General features: G+C 37.3%; 1 protein-coding gene and 1 long non-coding RNA gene across 2 annotated transcripts in view; one reads left to right on the top strand and one right to left on the bottom strand.

Annotated features, from left to right (window-relative positions):
• Nucleotides 1-1,752: 1,752 nt before the first annotated feature.
• Nucleotides 1,753-14,564, bottom strand: part of LOC137075085 (uncharacterized) — a 36,786-nt gene continuing 23,974 nt past the window's right edge. The window contains exons 2-3 of the long non-coding RNA XR_010904995.1: nt 6,488-6,558; nt 1,753-6,375 (exon numbers count right to left, since the gene is read on the bottom strand). This is a non-coding gene — a long non-coding RNA (uncharacterized lncRNA). The remainder of the gene's footprint in view (nt 6,376-6,487; nt 6,559-14,564) is intronic.
• cytip (cytohesin 1 interacting protein) lies at nt 6,545-14,251 on the top strand. Its single transcript, XM_067443277.1, has 8 exons — nt 6,545-6,751; nt 7,083-7,132; nt 7,231-7,285; nt 7,449-7,551; nt 8,762-8,855; nt 11,215-11,281; nt 11,501-11,567; nt 12,615-14,251. Exons 1-8 carry the CDS (start codon nt 6,578-6,580, stop codon nt 13,031-13,033), a joined length of 1,029 nt encoding a protein of 342 aa, XP_067299378.1. The 5' UTR covers nt 6,545-6,577; the 3' UTR covers nt 13,034-14,251.

Raw genomic sequence — 14,564 nt, 5'->3', positions numbered from 1 at the left:
GTGTAAGATTATTATTCTGGCAACCTTACAGGTCAGAAATCATATTAAATTGGAATATTCAAAATTTCAGGGTATCATGGAAGAGACGGATTTATTTAGGATGGGGCGTCGATTACACAAGAGTATGAATACATAAAAGATCGGAATTATTGAGCCGGAGACGGGTTTTGAGCATGCCGTGCCGGTGAGGCAAATTCGGAGGAGACACCAATTGACACGGAGGAGACTCCAATTGAAACGGCGCAGCAAACACTCCATGATGCGTTGGTCATGTCCAGGCAGGTCCACCATCCGATCTGGACAGGGCCCAGATCCGGGATAAACCTCGGGATAAACAGAGAGACTAACATTAGTGTAGATGCCACTCTTTTTATGATGTAACGAGTACATCAGGTGTTATGGGAAGTGTTCACGGTTCCGGCTGACCTAGTTAATGCAGCCTAACAATCAGTCAATTGATTTGAATAATGAAAGTTAAAAATGTTCTATGTGTATGCCATAGTAAAGAGATGTGTTTTTAGTCTAGATTTAAACTGACAGAGTGTGTCTGCTTCCCGAACAATGCTAGGAAGACTATTCCAGTGTTTAGGTGCTAAATAGGAAAAGCATCGACCACCTGCAGTTAATTTAGATATTCTAGGTATTATCAACTGGCCAGAGATTTGAGACCGCAATAGACGTGATGGAGTATAATGTGTTAAAAGCTCGCTTAAGTACCGGGGAGCTAAACCATTTAGTGCTTTGTAAGTAATAAGCAAGATTTTAAAATGTATGCGATGTTTAATAGGGAGCCAGTGCAGTGTTGACAGAACTGGACTAATATTATCATACTTCCTGGTTCTAGTAAGAACTCGAGCTGCTGCATTTTGGACTAGCTGGAGTTTGTTTATTAAGCGAGCAGGGCAACCACCCAGTAGAGCATTACAATAATCTAGCCTTGAGCTCATGAACGCATGTACTAACTGTTCAGCATTTTGCATTGAAAGCATGTGCCGTAATTTAGATATATTTTTAAGATGATAGAATGCGGTTTTACAGATGCTAGAAACGTGACTTTCAAATGAAAGATTGGTATCAAAGAGCACACCCAGGTTCCTTACTGACGACGAGGGCTTGACAGAGCAGTCATCGAGTGTTAGACAGTATTTTAGGTTACTACTTGTGGAGCTTTTCTGACCAATAATTAAAATTTCAGTTTTATCTGAATTTAGTTGCAGGAAATTACTATTCATCCAATTTTTTATATCAGCTATGCATTCCGTTAATCTTGTGAATTGGTAGGTTTCGTCAGGGCGTGAGGAAATATAGAGCTGAGTATCGTCAGCATAACAATGAAAACTAACGCCATGCTTCCTAATGATATCTCCCAGTGGTAGCATATACAGGGTGAAAAGCAACGGTCCTAACACTGAGCCTTGCGGTACCCCATACTGAACTTGTGATGGGTGTGACATCTCTTCATTTACTGCTACAAACTGATAACGGTCAGATAAGTACGATTTAAACCATGCCAAAGCAGTTCCACTAATGCCAACATAATTTTCGATTCTATTCAGAAGAATATTGTGATCGATAGTATCGAATGCAGCGCTAAGATCGAGTAACACTAATAGAGAGATACAACCACGATCAGATGATAAGAGTAAATCATTTGTAACTCTAATTAGAGCAGTCTCAGTACTATGATACGGTCTAAATCCTGACTGGAAATCCTCACATATACCATTTCTTTCTAAAAAGGAACATAATTGTGAAGACACAGCCTTTTCTAGTATTTTTGATAGAAACGGTAGATTCGAGATTGGCCTGTAATTGACTAATTCTTTAGGATCAAGTTGCGTTTTTTTAATAAGTGGTTTAATTATAGCCAACCTAAAAGTTTTCGGTACATATCCTAATGTCAAGGCTGAATTAATGATAATAAGCAGAGGATCTATGACCTTTGGAAGTATCTCTTTTAATAGCCTAGTCGGTATAGGGTCAAGCATACATGTTGTTGATTTTGATGATTTAACAAGTTTAGCCAATTCTTCTCTTCCTATAGTAGTGAATGAGTGTAATTTTTCCTCAGTGACGCTACAATGCTCTGTCTGAAGTGATAATGTAGTAGACGGCTGCATGGTTATAATTTTATTCCTAATATTATCAATCTTACTAGTAAAGAAGTTCATAAAGATATTACTGCTGTGTTGTTTACAAACATCAGAAGTTGAAGCTTTATTTTTTGATAATTTAGCCACTGTATAGAATAAATACTTAGGATTGTGTTTGTTTTCTTTTAACAGTGTTGAGAAATAAGCAGATCTAGCAGTTTTTATGGCCTTTCTATATGCAATCATGCTATATTTCCACAAATTGCGAAAAACCTCCAGTTTTGTTTTCTTCCAGCTGTGCTCCATTTTTCTGGCTGCTGTTTAAAGGGCCCAAGTGTGCTCGTTGTACCACGGCATTGGATTATTTACTTTAATCTTCTTTAAGCGCCGGGGAGCAACTATGTCTAAAGTGCTATTAAAGAGAGAGTCAATAGTTTCTGTTGCAGCATCAAGTTCCTCTTGGCTATCTGTAATGCTGAGAAGATGGAACTGATGAGGAAGATTATGTACAAAGCAATCTTTAGTCGCAGCGGTTATCGTCCTGCCATATTTGAAGGAGGGGATGGCTTTGCAGCCTTAGGTAAATTAAGTATACATGATATTAGGTAATGATCTGAGATGTCATCGCTCTGCTGCAGAATTTTAACAGTATCAACATTTATTCCATGTGACATTATTAGATCTAAAGTATGATTACGGCGATGAGTGGGTCCTGATACGTGTTGTCTAACTCCAATAGAGTTTAGAATGTCTCTAAATGCCAATCCCAATGTGTCTTTTTCATTGTCTAGGTGGATATTAAAATCCCCAACAATTAGTACTTTATCTACAGCTAATACTAACTCTGATACAAAACCAGCAAATTCCTTGATAAAGTCTGTATTGTGCCCTGGTGGCCTGTAGACAGTAGCCAACACAAATGTCAAACGGGATTTATCATTTATACTACACAGCGTTACATAAAGCACCAAAACTTCAAAGGAATTATATTTGAAACTAGACTTCTGAGTAATACTGAAAATATTATTATAAATTACAGCAACACCTCCCCCTTTACCTTTCAGACGTGGCTCATGTTTGTAACAATAATCTCGGGGGGTGCACTCATTTAAAGTAATCTAATCGTCAGGTTTTAGCCAGGTTTCTGTCAAACAAAGCACATCTAAGTTATGATCTATAATCATATCATTGACAATAAGCATTTTTGGAGAAAGGGATCGAATATTCAGCAACCCAAGCTTTATCAATTGTTCATCCGAATTATATCTGTTGTTTATTTGTTGGACATCAATTAAATTTTTACTGTTGAATGGTTTTGATGTTTTTTTGTATTTACTAATTCGGGGAACAGACACAGTCTCTATGTAATAATATCTAGGTGAAAGAGTCTCTATGTGCTGGGATTTAGCTGACTTTGGTGACGTGAGACAGCTAGCAGACGGTTGGTTTAGCCAGTTTGTCTGCTTCCTGACCTGGGCCCCAGTGAGTCAAGGTTTAGCTCTAAGACTATGTGCCAAATTACTAGAGAGAAGAGCAGCACCAGCCCAGGAGGGATGAATGCCGTCTATCTTCAACAGGTCAGGTCTGCCCCAAAAACTTTTCCAATTGTCTATGAACCCTATGTTATTTTGCAGACACCACTTAGACAACCAGCCATTGAGTGATGATAATCTACTAACTATTTCATCACTCCTTTTAGCAGGGAGGGGACCAGAGAAAACTACGGCCTTTGACATCGTACTTGCGAGTTTACACACCTCTTTAATGTTAATTTTGGTGATCTCCGACTGGCGAAGTCGAACATCATTAGTGCCAACGTGAATAATAATCTTAGAGATTTTACGATTAGCTTTAGCCAGCACTTTTGCTTTGATGTCAGGCGCTCTGGCTCCCGGTAAACATGTGACTATGGTGGCTGGTGTCTCTATTTTCACGTTCCGTGTAATAGAATCGCCAATAACTAGGGCACTTTCAACAGGATCCTCAGTGGGTGCGTCACTGAGTGGGGAGAACCTGTTTGATGTTATAATCAGAACGGAAGAGTGGTTTTTTGATCCGCGACTATGCTTTCTCATCGTTACCCAGCCCTTCTGCGCGGGCTCAGCCGGAACCAAACAATTAGTGTTCACTAAGCTAGTCGCATCCAAAGCAGTAGCTAAAGCTGTTACATTCTCACTACTCTTACATAGAGCTTGGATGAGTGTCTCTAAATCTGAAATCTTCTCCGTCAGCCTGATTAATTCCTTACATTTATCACATGTGAAGCCCTGTTCGCCAACGGAGATAGATATGCTAAACATGTAGCATGCAGTGCAAGTGACAATGACAGGAGAAAAAGACATGGCTTACCGTATTTGTTGATGAATCCAAAACTTACCACAGTTGTCTGATGGAGTCTTTTTAATAATCCAACTCACCACAGTTGTCTAAAGAACTCAGAAAACAGGAGACCCGGATGCCGGGATGGAAAGCTACCAGGCTAGCAAAAAGCTAACGTGTGGTAGTGATTTAGATTAAAAGCTAGTAATGTCAAATTTAAATTGATAGGCTATATACTATATGGTGATGAGTAAGTTATATTTAGCAGTGTAAATAACAAAGAAAATATATCAAATAGAGATTCAAACACAGCTATACAGAGCTACAAACACTGAGGCAGGCAGCAGCAGCAGGCAGACAGACAGGATCGATCAGGAACAATGCTTTAACTCAAAGCTTCATCTGTCAATCTTTAACTCAAAGCTTCATCTGTTTTGTTTGGTGTTTGTCAAGGATACACAGATGTGCAATTTATAATAGTTCTCTATGATTGTTTTTTGTCACACTGTATGAACATGATCCCTGCTGTAAGCCATGTCACACTGTAAGATTAATGTCATTAATGTCAGACCCTACGAGTCGTGCTAAAACGGACGCACGCAAGTGACATTGAGCTGCATTACACACGGGATAAAAATGGTGACTACACAGAAATCTTTAGCGCTCCTTTTGGTCATAGTTTGCATTGAAAAACCAAATCTTCAGGTAAAATTGGATAGCTTTGATCATTAATTGGCTGCCGGTGAACATGTCAATCTAACTATCGAAGACTTCAGATTTTAGCCTAAGAATGTTTTAGGATTTGCAAAATCTCAGAAAGCCAAATCATGGTCAAAATCACAAAGTGTGTACCTGGCTTAAGGCTGGTTGTCCAGGCAATGGACAATGTGATTATGTTGAATTTTAATACACGGCACAACAGCAACTAAAGCAATCACACATCCAAATAAGAAATGTTGTTGTGCCGTGTATGGATGTACATTGTTCATTGCCTGGACTCTTATGTTTTCTGCCTGGATTTGATGTATTGTTGAAATAAATTCTTAAACTGCATCTGGATCCAAATTTCTATGTCCTAAAACAGTCACTACCTTGAACAACAACATTTGTGTAAATTAACAATCCATTACAGCCATAGAATGAAAAATCTTGATTTGTAAATTTGAATGAAGATGTTTTTCCATCAGTTAATCCAATGCAGTGAGGAAATTATAACTTCACATCAAATCTGTGCTATTTTCCTCCATTCTTATTCAGAAGTAGGTGTCTGAAAACATGACATTAGATTAACAGCACAAAGTTTGAGACTCAAGCAAACTAGGTTTGATTTTAAAAGTTGTTTGTTTTAGGCTGTCATGCATTAAAAGAAAAAGTGAAGAATATTTTCATATCTGTATGACATTTGGTGAGAATGCATGGAGCACCTATGAGTATTTAACATTCAGAGCCGGTAATTAGAAAAACCCACAAAAAAACAAAAACAAATCCTTAAACCCCCAAATGGCTGACTTCCTGATGTAATTTTAACAGATGTCCAGCTAAAAACACACAATATGTACCGAATTTGGAGATTATGGGTAAAATTGACCCCACCACTTTAGAGCATAAGGGGTATTTAAAAGTTTTCAGATAGTTTTCACACTATAGACATTGCTTTCTAGACTCAAATCTAAAACGAATCCAGCGTAATTTCAGAACATATAAACCTCAGTGAATCAGGTCTCATCTTCACTATTTCTTACTATGAAATCTTTTAGAAAAGTCCTCTACAAAACAAGTGATTGTTCACAGAGAGACCGAGAGAAGTGAAAGCTGTGCAGATGTGGATACATATGAGACAGATTTGACAAGACTGTGGCTCAATCATGCATGTTTGTTCTCAGACTACTGCAAAATACTCTAGCTTAAAGTTAAAAAAGGAAACAGCAATATATGCAGGTGCACCATTTCTGTCCACAGCACACTATGATGATGAAAAAGTGAAAGAATAGATGAGGGGAAAAAAAGGAACCATAAAAGATGGTCAACACACCCCCACACACACATTTTTGATGCCTTTAGTTCCTGATACTCACGTGACATGGGCATATCCGCTGTGTATGCTGCAGACAGGTCACACTGAAGCCTGCAGTTTTGTACTGTGGTTCTATGAATAGAGAAGCACGATGACATCCAATAAGAACTTTAAAGCACCTTTAAAACATCTGAACAGCCTGGACAGCTACATAATTGACAGCTCTCAAAAGAAGAAAAGTACACTGTGGCGACGGCGCTCTTTCAACAGTGCCAAGAGTTTGAACACTGAAGAAATCAAATGTGGGACATTATCACGCAGTCAGGTGAGACAATAAAGATACAGTGATGAAATCTTAATAACTGTTTTCGTGGCAACATGCTGAGAGTTTATTATTATGTAAATATACATCTTGTCTAACATACTCAGCTGTCTAAATCCACTTTTTTCAAATGATCCTAAATTAATATTATTTTATATTTTGCCATTTTTTAGTTTAAACACATTTATGAAAGCTGGAACTATTTAGGATAAAATTAGATTTATTTAACATGCTTTCCTGCAAAAGAACAACTGCAAGATTTTTTCTGTTTTAAATCATTTTAGATTATTCTGATTAATCACTTTAAATGAATCTGAGAATTATTATTTTGCAGCTGCGCAGAACACACTCAACCTCTCTGGTAGATTACACTGATCCTCAGAGGTAAGACTGTTTTTACTGATTCACTGTGAATGTCTGATGTCTCTTGTAAACATTGAACATTGTAAACATTAGATGCACATTCCTCCTGTTTTGCACAGAACAGTGGTTATATTGGAGAAACAAGACAATGAAGCCTTTGGATTTGAAGTACAGGTATGTTTTATGCTCATAAGCTTCACACACACTGCTTTATGCTTCACACTGCATTTTTATGGCCCCTACATGCTACTTCCTTTGATATTATTTAGAACAGGCATAAATGTATTTAATGATAATTGAATTAATAGTACTTTGGGGTGTGTGTCTTTCTGTGCAGACATATGGTCTAAAGGTGAAGAACAGTAGTATGGTGGAGATGTGTACATTCGTGTGCAGTGTGCAGGATGGCAGTGCAGCCGAAACTGCAGGTTTGACTGCTGGTGAGCAGGTTTTCCGCTTCCTCTTCTTACTCCACCCATTAGACCTGACCTTGTTTTCTTGGCATTTTCTCACCATGATAAAACAATCTTTATGCACTGTTATTTCATTAAAAATCTGTTATTAACCTGCAAATTTCAATTAAATGGATTACACTTTTTCCTGAGGTCCATTTATAATGTTAATAAGATATTTACATCAAGCACTATCAGATTTTTGAAATGTTCTTCCTTGTTTTTGACCATCTGATTTAAACAGTCTTAGAGCCATCAGATTTAAAGCTTTTCTTTACTGCCAATGTTGTGATCGGGTAAGGTCTTTGCATATGAAATAAGTACAACAGATATAAACTGGTTTGTTTTATTATCTCCATATCACTGGTGGTAAAATCAAAGCAATAAATAAGTAGATGTTGATCTGCGTCTGCATTTTGTGCAAAATAATTAAATCAAAGTATGCTTAAAGTGATAGTTCACACAAAAATAAAAGTTTAATGTTTATCTGCTTACCCTCAGGACATCCAATATGTAGGTGTCTTTGTTTCTTCATTAGAACACAAATTAAGTTTTTTAACTCCAACCGTTGCTCGCATGTCAATGGGGTGTATGACTCACTATGCTAACGCATAGACATACGAATCCATACATTAGCTCGTAACACAGCAGCTCGTAATGATACATTGATAAACAGTATTTATAACTTTTTAACCTAAAATACAACACTAAGTACATCAGCCGTCCTGGCGCCATCACTGAGAGCAAGTGTGCAAGTGAAGTCAAATCACACTATATGGCATAGAGATACGCGCAAGAGATCGCTTCCACCGCTAATATCTCATTGGTATCCTAATTAGAATTAGACCCCATTGACATGCATTATACAAGCATTACACATTACACATTATACATTATACAAGTTGGAGTTAAAAATATGAATTTGTGTTCTACTGAAGAAAAAACAAAACAATTTAAGTTCTTAAACATTTTGCTAGTGTCACAAACAAACAAGCAAACAAACAAACATCGATCTACCAATAGACAGTTATGACAGGAGTTAAAACAAAAACACTAAAATACAAATTTCACCTTTAGACATGCATGAAGAAGGTTAACTTAAAGATGAAAATTGAATTGTGTGTGTGGTTGTATGATTGCCAGCTCTGTGTAATAATGCGTTATTTCATTGTCTTTGAAATCTCTTTCTCTTTGATAGGTGACATCATTTTGTCAGTAAATGGAGTCAGTATTGAGGGTTCTACTCATCAGCATATTATTGAGTTGATTCGAGAATCCACTAACATGCTGAAGTGAGTATAAGTATCAGAAAAAGATGTGGTAATGCAATGAAGCTTGCTGAGAAGATGTGTGCTACTGAGTGACTAGACTTATGGATGACCAAATTCCGAGACCAAATTCCGAGCACGGAGCCCTCCTCCGGACAGCATGCCAAATACGCATAATCTTTACTCTATTTAATTTGATGTAAGTGTGAACTAGTCAAGTAGGCTGTAAAACATTATGCAACTGTGCACTTTACACCCTCAAGCCATAGGTTCCTAAGGCTCCAGGGGGTTGCCTTCTGAAGCAAATCACTGGGTTTGTGTAAGATTTTTTTAAAAATATTTAAATATTTAGATTTGCTAAATAAATAGTAAAATATTTAGCTCCCACCAGACTGCTTCAACTTTTAACGAACAAAGAAAGTGTAGCGCCTCTCGCAGTGCAAAATGCTTACACTACATCCAACAGAAGCTACATATTTTAATTTAGGACGTGTTTAAATATGGATATTTTTCTTACATAAACGCATTGCTTCAGAATCAATGCCAGTTATTTCAAACCAGCTTCACAGTGTTAACAGGAAATTAATGCAAAAGAATTTGATTCGGCTGTACAGATGCTCTGGAGAGAACAGTGATGTTATCCAGCTAATTTCAATTATCTTTTAGTGTCAATGCAGGCAGATTGGTAATATATTTGAACTTGAAGTGTCCCTAACTGAGCAAGTCAAATACTAAACACATTGGTCACAGTGGCAACCAAAACTCCTTCAGGGTCAGAATGGAGAAAAAAACCTTGTGAGAAACCAGGCACAGTCAGGGTGACAGTTCACCTCTGGCCGACGAACAAACAGTATATGATTATGATTCTGACAACATGGCCTAAAGTCATATTAGATCAATAGATATTCGTAAGAATTATAGGCATTTTATGTACTGATTCCTATTATACATAGACCTTTTCTTCCAAAATATATTTGTAGTGGCAAGGACACTTATTTGTCTACACCAGAGTAAACATCCGCGAATGTCATTCACAAACGTTATGAAATGCCCACTAACCCCAGTCACTGGTGACATGCAGCAACAAGTGTGGATGTGTGGTAGTGTGAATGCAGCTTTAGGGTGCAACCAACAAGAAGTACAGAGTATTTCACACCAAGAACAATGATTAAATAACTATAATGATAACTATATTAGGGTCCACACCAACGGATGATATATTTCTGCTTATTCTAAGTGTACGCTGCATTTGTCATCTATGCTCAAGCTTTAAAGCAAAAATGATTCTAATTTGGCTCTGAATGTTTTTGTTATAGTTTAGTAGTGTTGAGTTTATCTGTGATGTTATCATCGTTCTATAGATGAGTTCATAGTTCCGTGTTTTTTTTTTTTCTAGGCTTGGTTGTGTTTATGGGCCGCAGTATAACATGTCTTAATACTTCTTTTTAAAAATATTATATATTCTTTTTCTTATATTTGACCTTTATTCCACACCACTGTCTCCACTGTCCTTTGAACTTTTGCTTCCTGCTTCTATGAAGCCCATCCCTCCGAAAAGCACAATGGTCTTAGATTGGTTAGATTGGCTGAAGTGCCAAGCACACTGTTTACTGTCCGTAAACACCGCGCCTCCTTACCATTACGAGCAGAAGTCGCATCTGCGGTGACTAGCAAGTGTTTATGATGTCACCAACCCGGGAAGAAGCTTGTTGCAGTACAAAACGGCCGTTTTTGTAGGCAATAAACTGCCATAACTTTAAAAGACAATATCTCCGTTTGCATTGCACTTTCAGCGATGTAACTTTGCAGATACTGTTTATGCTCAAGCAGCAACATTACACACTAACTAAAGTTTAAAAAGTGAAATCCCATGCAACCACCCCTTTCACCCATAGCTTTATATTTAATAACTTAAATCCTGAACTAGAACGCTGCTTTTATATTTTTTTACTATATTGTTTGCTTGTGTTTATTTCCTAGTCTGAATGACTGCTATTGTTCACTTAAAATATTATTGTTCAATAAATAATATTTCATTTTATTGAAAATAAAGCCCCTAGAGTGGACTTTACATTCTAATTTAAGAACTTACATACAGCTGGTGGATACATATCCATATCCATATCGAAAGACCAGAACATCACAGACATTTGACAAGGACTCTTTTGACTTGGACTGTATAACAACCACCACCCAGAACCTAAGGACTTGTTAGCGGAACACCAACAAGTGAATATGTGTATATTACATAATCATAAAAAAGACCCTTTGACCATCTTGTATTAATTTGATCCATTCTTTTTCTCTCTTCTTCTCTGTATGTGTGTGTGTGTGTGTGTGTGTGTGTGCGCGTGCATGCGTGCGTGCATGTGTGTGTGTGTAGGTTGGAGACAGTCAGTGGGAGTGTTGTGAAGAGAATTGAATTAGAGAAAAAGATGCGCTACCTTAAGGTGTGTATTCATGCATGTTATTGTGTGTTTGTGTGTGTTTAACACATGTACAGGGAGCCTTACTCAGAAGGCACCTTACTCTGAAGGCATAACTGAGGCAGCCTGATTTTTTATATAATGTAGTGTGTTTCCGTGAATGCTGATCAACATACTGTACATGCACATGGCCACAGTGACTCATAGATGCTGATCTTGTTTCTGTGCTTTCCTTCGGCACAGCAAACTCTTCGTGAGAAATGGGTGGAACTGCAAACTCTCACACTTCAGGAAAAGCGTCTTACTCGGGGTGAGAAAAAAAAAAAAAACACGCAACTAAACTACTCAATTTAGTTTCATCTTTAAATGTTCCAGAGGCATCTTACTCTCAGCTTTAGAATTCAGCTTTAAATTAGGTTTATAGGATGTTCTGAATATCATTTTCCAAGATGTAAGATTTTTAGAGATTTCTGTCTCTCCTTTGACAGTTTACACAACTACCACTTTGAAGGTAAAACATTCGGAAAAGGATTGTAAAACTAATCCATATTCACTGAGTGGTTTATTTTTTATTTTTTTTGAAGAGACACAGTCGCTTTATTTGAACAGTCCATTTAGGTTTTTATTCACACATAAACCAATGATGCTTTTCTCAATCGAAAAGAAAGTACAGCTGAGCTTCTGTTTATGTTTCTTGATAAATGTTTCTGGGTGGATAAAAGCTCAAATTAAATATGTTCATCATATAAAGTGATCATGTCTCTAGGAAATTTTGACTAATTTGGATTAGATTAGTTTTACGATCTCTTTATGTACTCTTTGATATGCCAAAATAGTAATTGTTGAGGCTGTCAATGGAGGGACAGAAATCTATATTATTTCTAAATTGTAATTTATACAGTTAAAGTTGCACCCCAGCATAATACATATTTACATATATCCCACAAGAGAAAATAATTACTGATTTTAAATAAATATTGAAGAAATAAAGGTTTAAAATGTAACATTCCATTTGTTCTTATTATGGTGTAGTTTCCTCAATGAAAATGAATGTATGCTTTAGTGTGCTTTAGTGCTTTAGTGAGTGCATCTTCGTCCATGTTTGGGACCCTGCCTTAAAACATCCTTTGCTAACAGCTTCACAACTTAAGATAAAGCTCATGCACTACTATAAGCTCATGCACTACTATAAGTAGTGCATAAGTTTTATCTCAAGTTGTGAAGCTGTTAGCAAAGGATGTTTTAACAAAGTTTTTAGGAAACCCAAATTTTCTCCCTATTAAACAAGCTGATGTTTTTGCGGTTGTTAATTGATTCAGGGCCATTAGGATTACAGGTATCTTTGTCTGTTTTCCAGGTAATCTGAATGAGAGTGCACATCATCTGTCTTTTGACTCTATGATGTCTCTTTCATCTCCAATGGGCCACTCTGGGCAGCGTTTTTCCAGTGACAGCAGTTGCCGCAGCATAATGACAGATGATAGTGAGGATGGCGCCTTGATGTCACCAGTATTTGATGACTCAAGTCCATTAAGCCCCACTGAGCCAAATGGTGGCTTTTTCCAGCTGGAGGGGGGAGCATTGCGACCCCTGACAAGAACACGCAGCATTAGCCTGACCAGCAGTAACAGTTCACTCTCCCCGAGCTGGGAAAATTCATCTTCGTCCCTGTTTGGGACCCTGCCAAGAAGAGGCAGAAGAGGTAGCGTCCGCAAGCACCTTCTGAAGTTCATACCTGGACTGAATCACTCCGTAGAGGAAGAGGAAGGCAGCTGAAACTTCTTCATACCTTCACTGACTGTAATCTGATGAATCTATTTTGAACTCTTCTGTTCTCAAGATGTTCTAGATTTCATGCCTCATGGGCATTCATGACTTTAATGCTTTAAGCGTTGATAAAAAAAGTCGAGTCTCACATGAGCATTACGGACTGCATGATGGCAATCTCTGTATCATTTTCTGTCAATTATGACAAAGCATTATGACTTTGAACTGAGCTGGATGACATCATTTGAGCAAAATATTTTGTGCACATTGCTTCCTGCTTTAATTCAGTGGTTTAAACGTTAGTCATGCAAGCTTATGAATGTGTCCTAGTTCTCACTTAAGCTCTAACTAATCAAGATCTCAAAGTCTGCTGTAGCATGCAGTTGAGTTCTTAGTGCCGTGCTGCACTGCAAAATGTGTCAGTCTGCAACACAACAAAAGTTACATGTTAAGAATTTCCACACGGGCTGCAAAAGTGGGTAATAGTGGTTTCTTAATAGTCAGTTTTCTCATTCAGATTTTGGTGAAGCAAGAAGCTGAAAAGAATGTAAGCTACCTGATTACAATTACTAGTACTAGAATACTCTGAACCCATTGATTTAAATGGGGATGTTGTGTTGCAAGGATCCATCCATTCTCCAAAACCACTTTTCCTCTGTTGTTGTGGGGATGCTGGTGTCTTACCCAGTGTCTTGGGACACAGATGGTGAATTACCCTGGATGGATGGATGGATGGACATTCCATCACAGTGGTCCCATAAAGAAACATATATTTATGCGTAGGGTTGTTTTAGTACCAACAAAATATGTTTTGCTTATCAAATTATGTCACTAAATTACATTGAACTGAATGATGGACAACTAAAATTATTTGTATTTTGCTACAAGATACTGCATTGAAAATCTATGAAAATGTATAGATTATATAACTCTTAATTTCTACTCTTTAGGAAGTAATTCAGACCTGATCGCAGGTTAGTTTAGATGATAATGTTAAATCATTAAAGCAGGAAAATTATTTATCTGTAGCGAGTGTGTGATCTGTGCGAGTTAAGTGCTGACTGAGATGACATGAGTGACAGAGCTCCAAACCACAAAGGTATTGAAAAATTCATAACAGGATGTGGTCTGTTAGAGGTGCTACTTTACCAACTTTTTTTCTTGCCTATTTTAGTGATCCTGTAACGGACAGTTTTACTTAAACTAAATATACATATATTTCCAATACATCATGAAAGGGAAAATAGTGTTTGGCGTTTCATTAATGTCTTGCCTTTTTATTATTATTATTATAATTTTTTTTTTTTAAACAAGCATAGTAAGTGAGAGAGGGAAGGTGTGTGTCTGTGTTCTCAAAAAAAGTTGCTGCTACACCTGCATACAATACAGGAAGTATATGTGCTTGATTTTCTCTCCTTCTCTTTAGTTTCTTTTTACCATTTTGTTTGGATTTAAACAGTATTTTATCTTTTATTTGGCCCTAAGCAAGTGCAATTAACACATTTCCATGTTTACGTTTCTCTCATGTTATAGGCTATAA

The sequence above is a fragment of the Pseudorasbora parva genome, chromosome 5, assembly GCF_024679245.1.
Source record: "Pseudorasbora parva isolate DD20220531a chromosome 5, ASM2467924v1, whole genome shotgun sequence".
NCBI lineage: Eukaryota > Metazoa > Chordata > Actinopteri > Cypriniformes > Gobionidae > Pseudorasbora > Pseudorasbora parva.
Note: the sequence above shows the minus strand (reverse complement) of the source record. Positions and strands in the feature narration are given on the sequence as shown.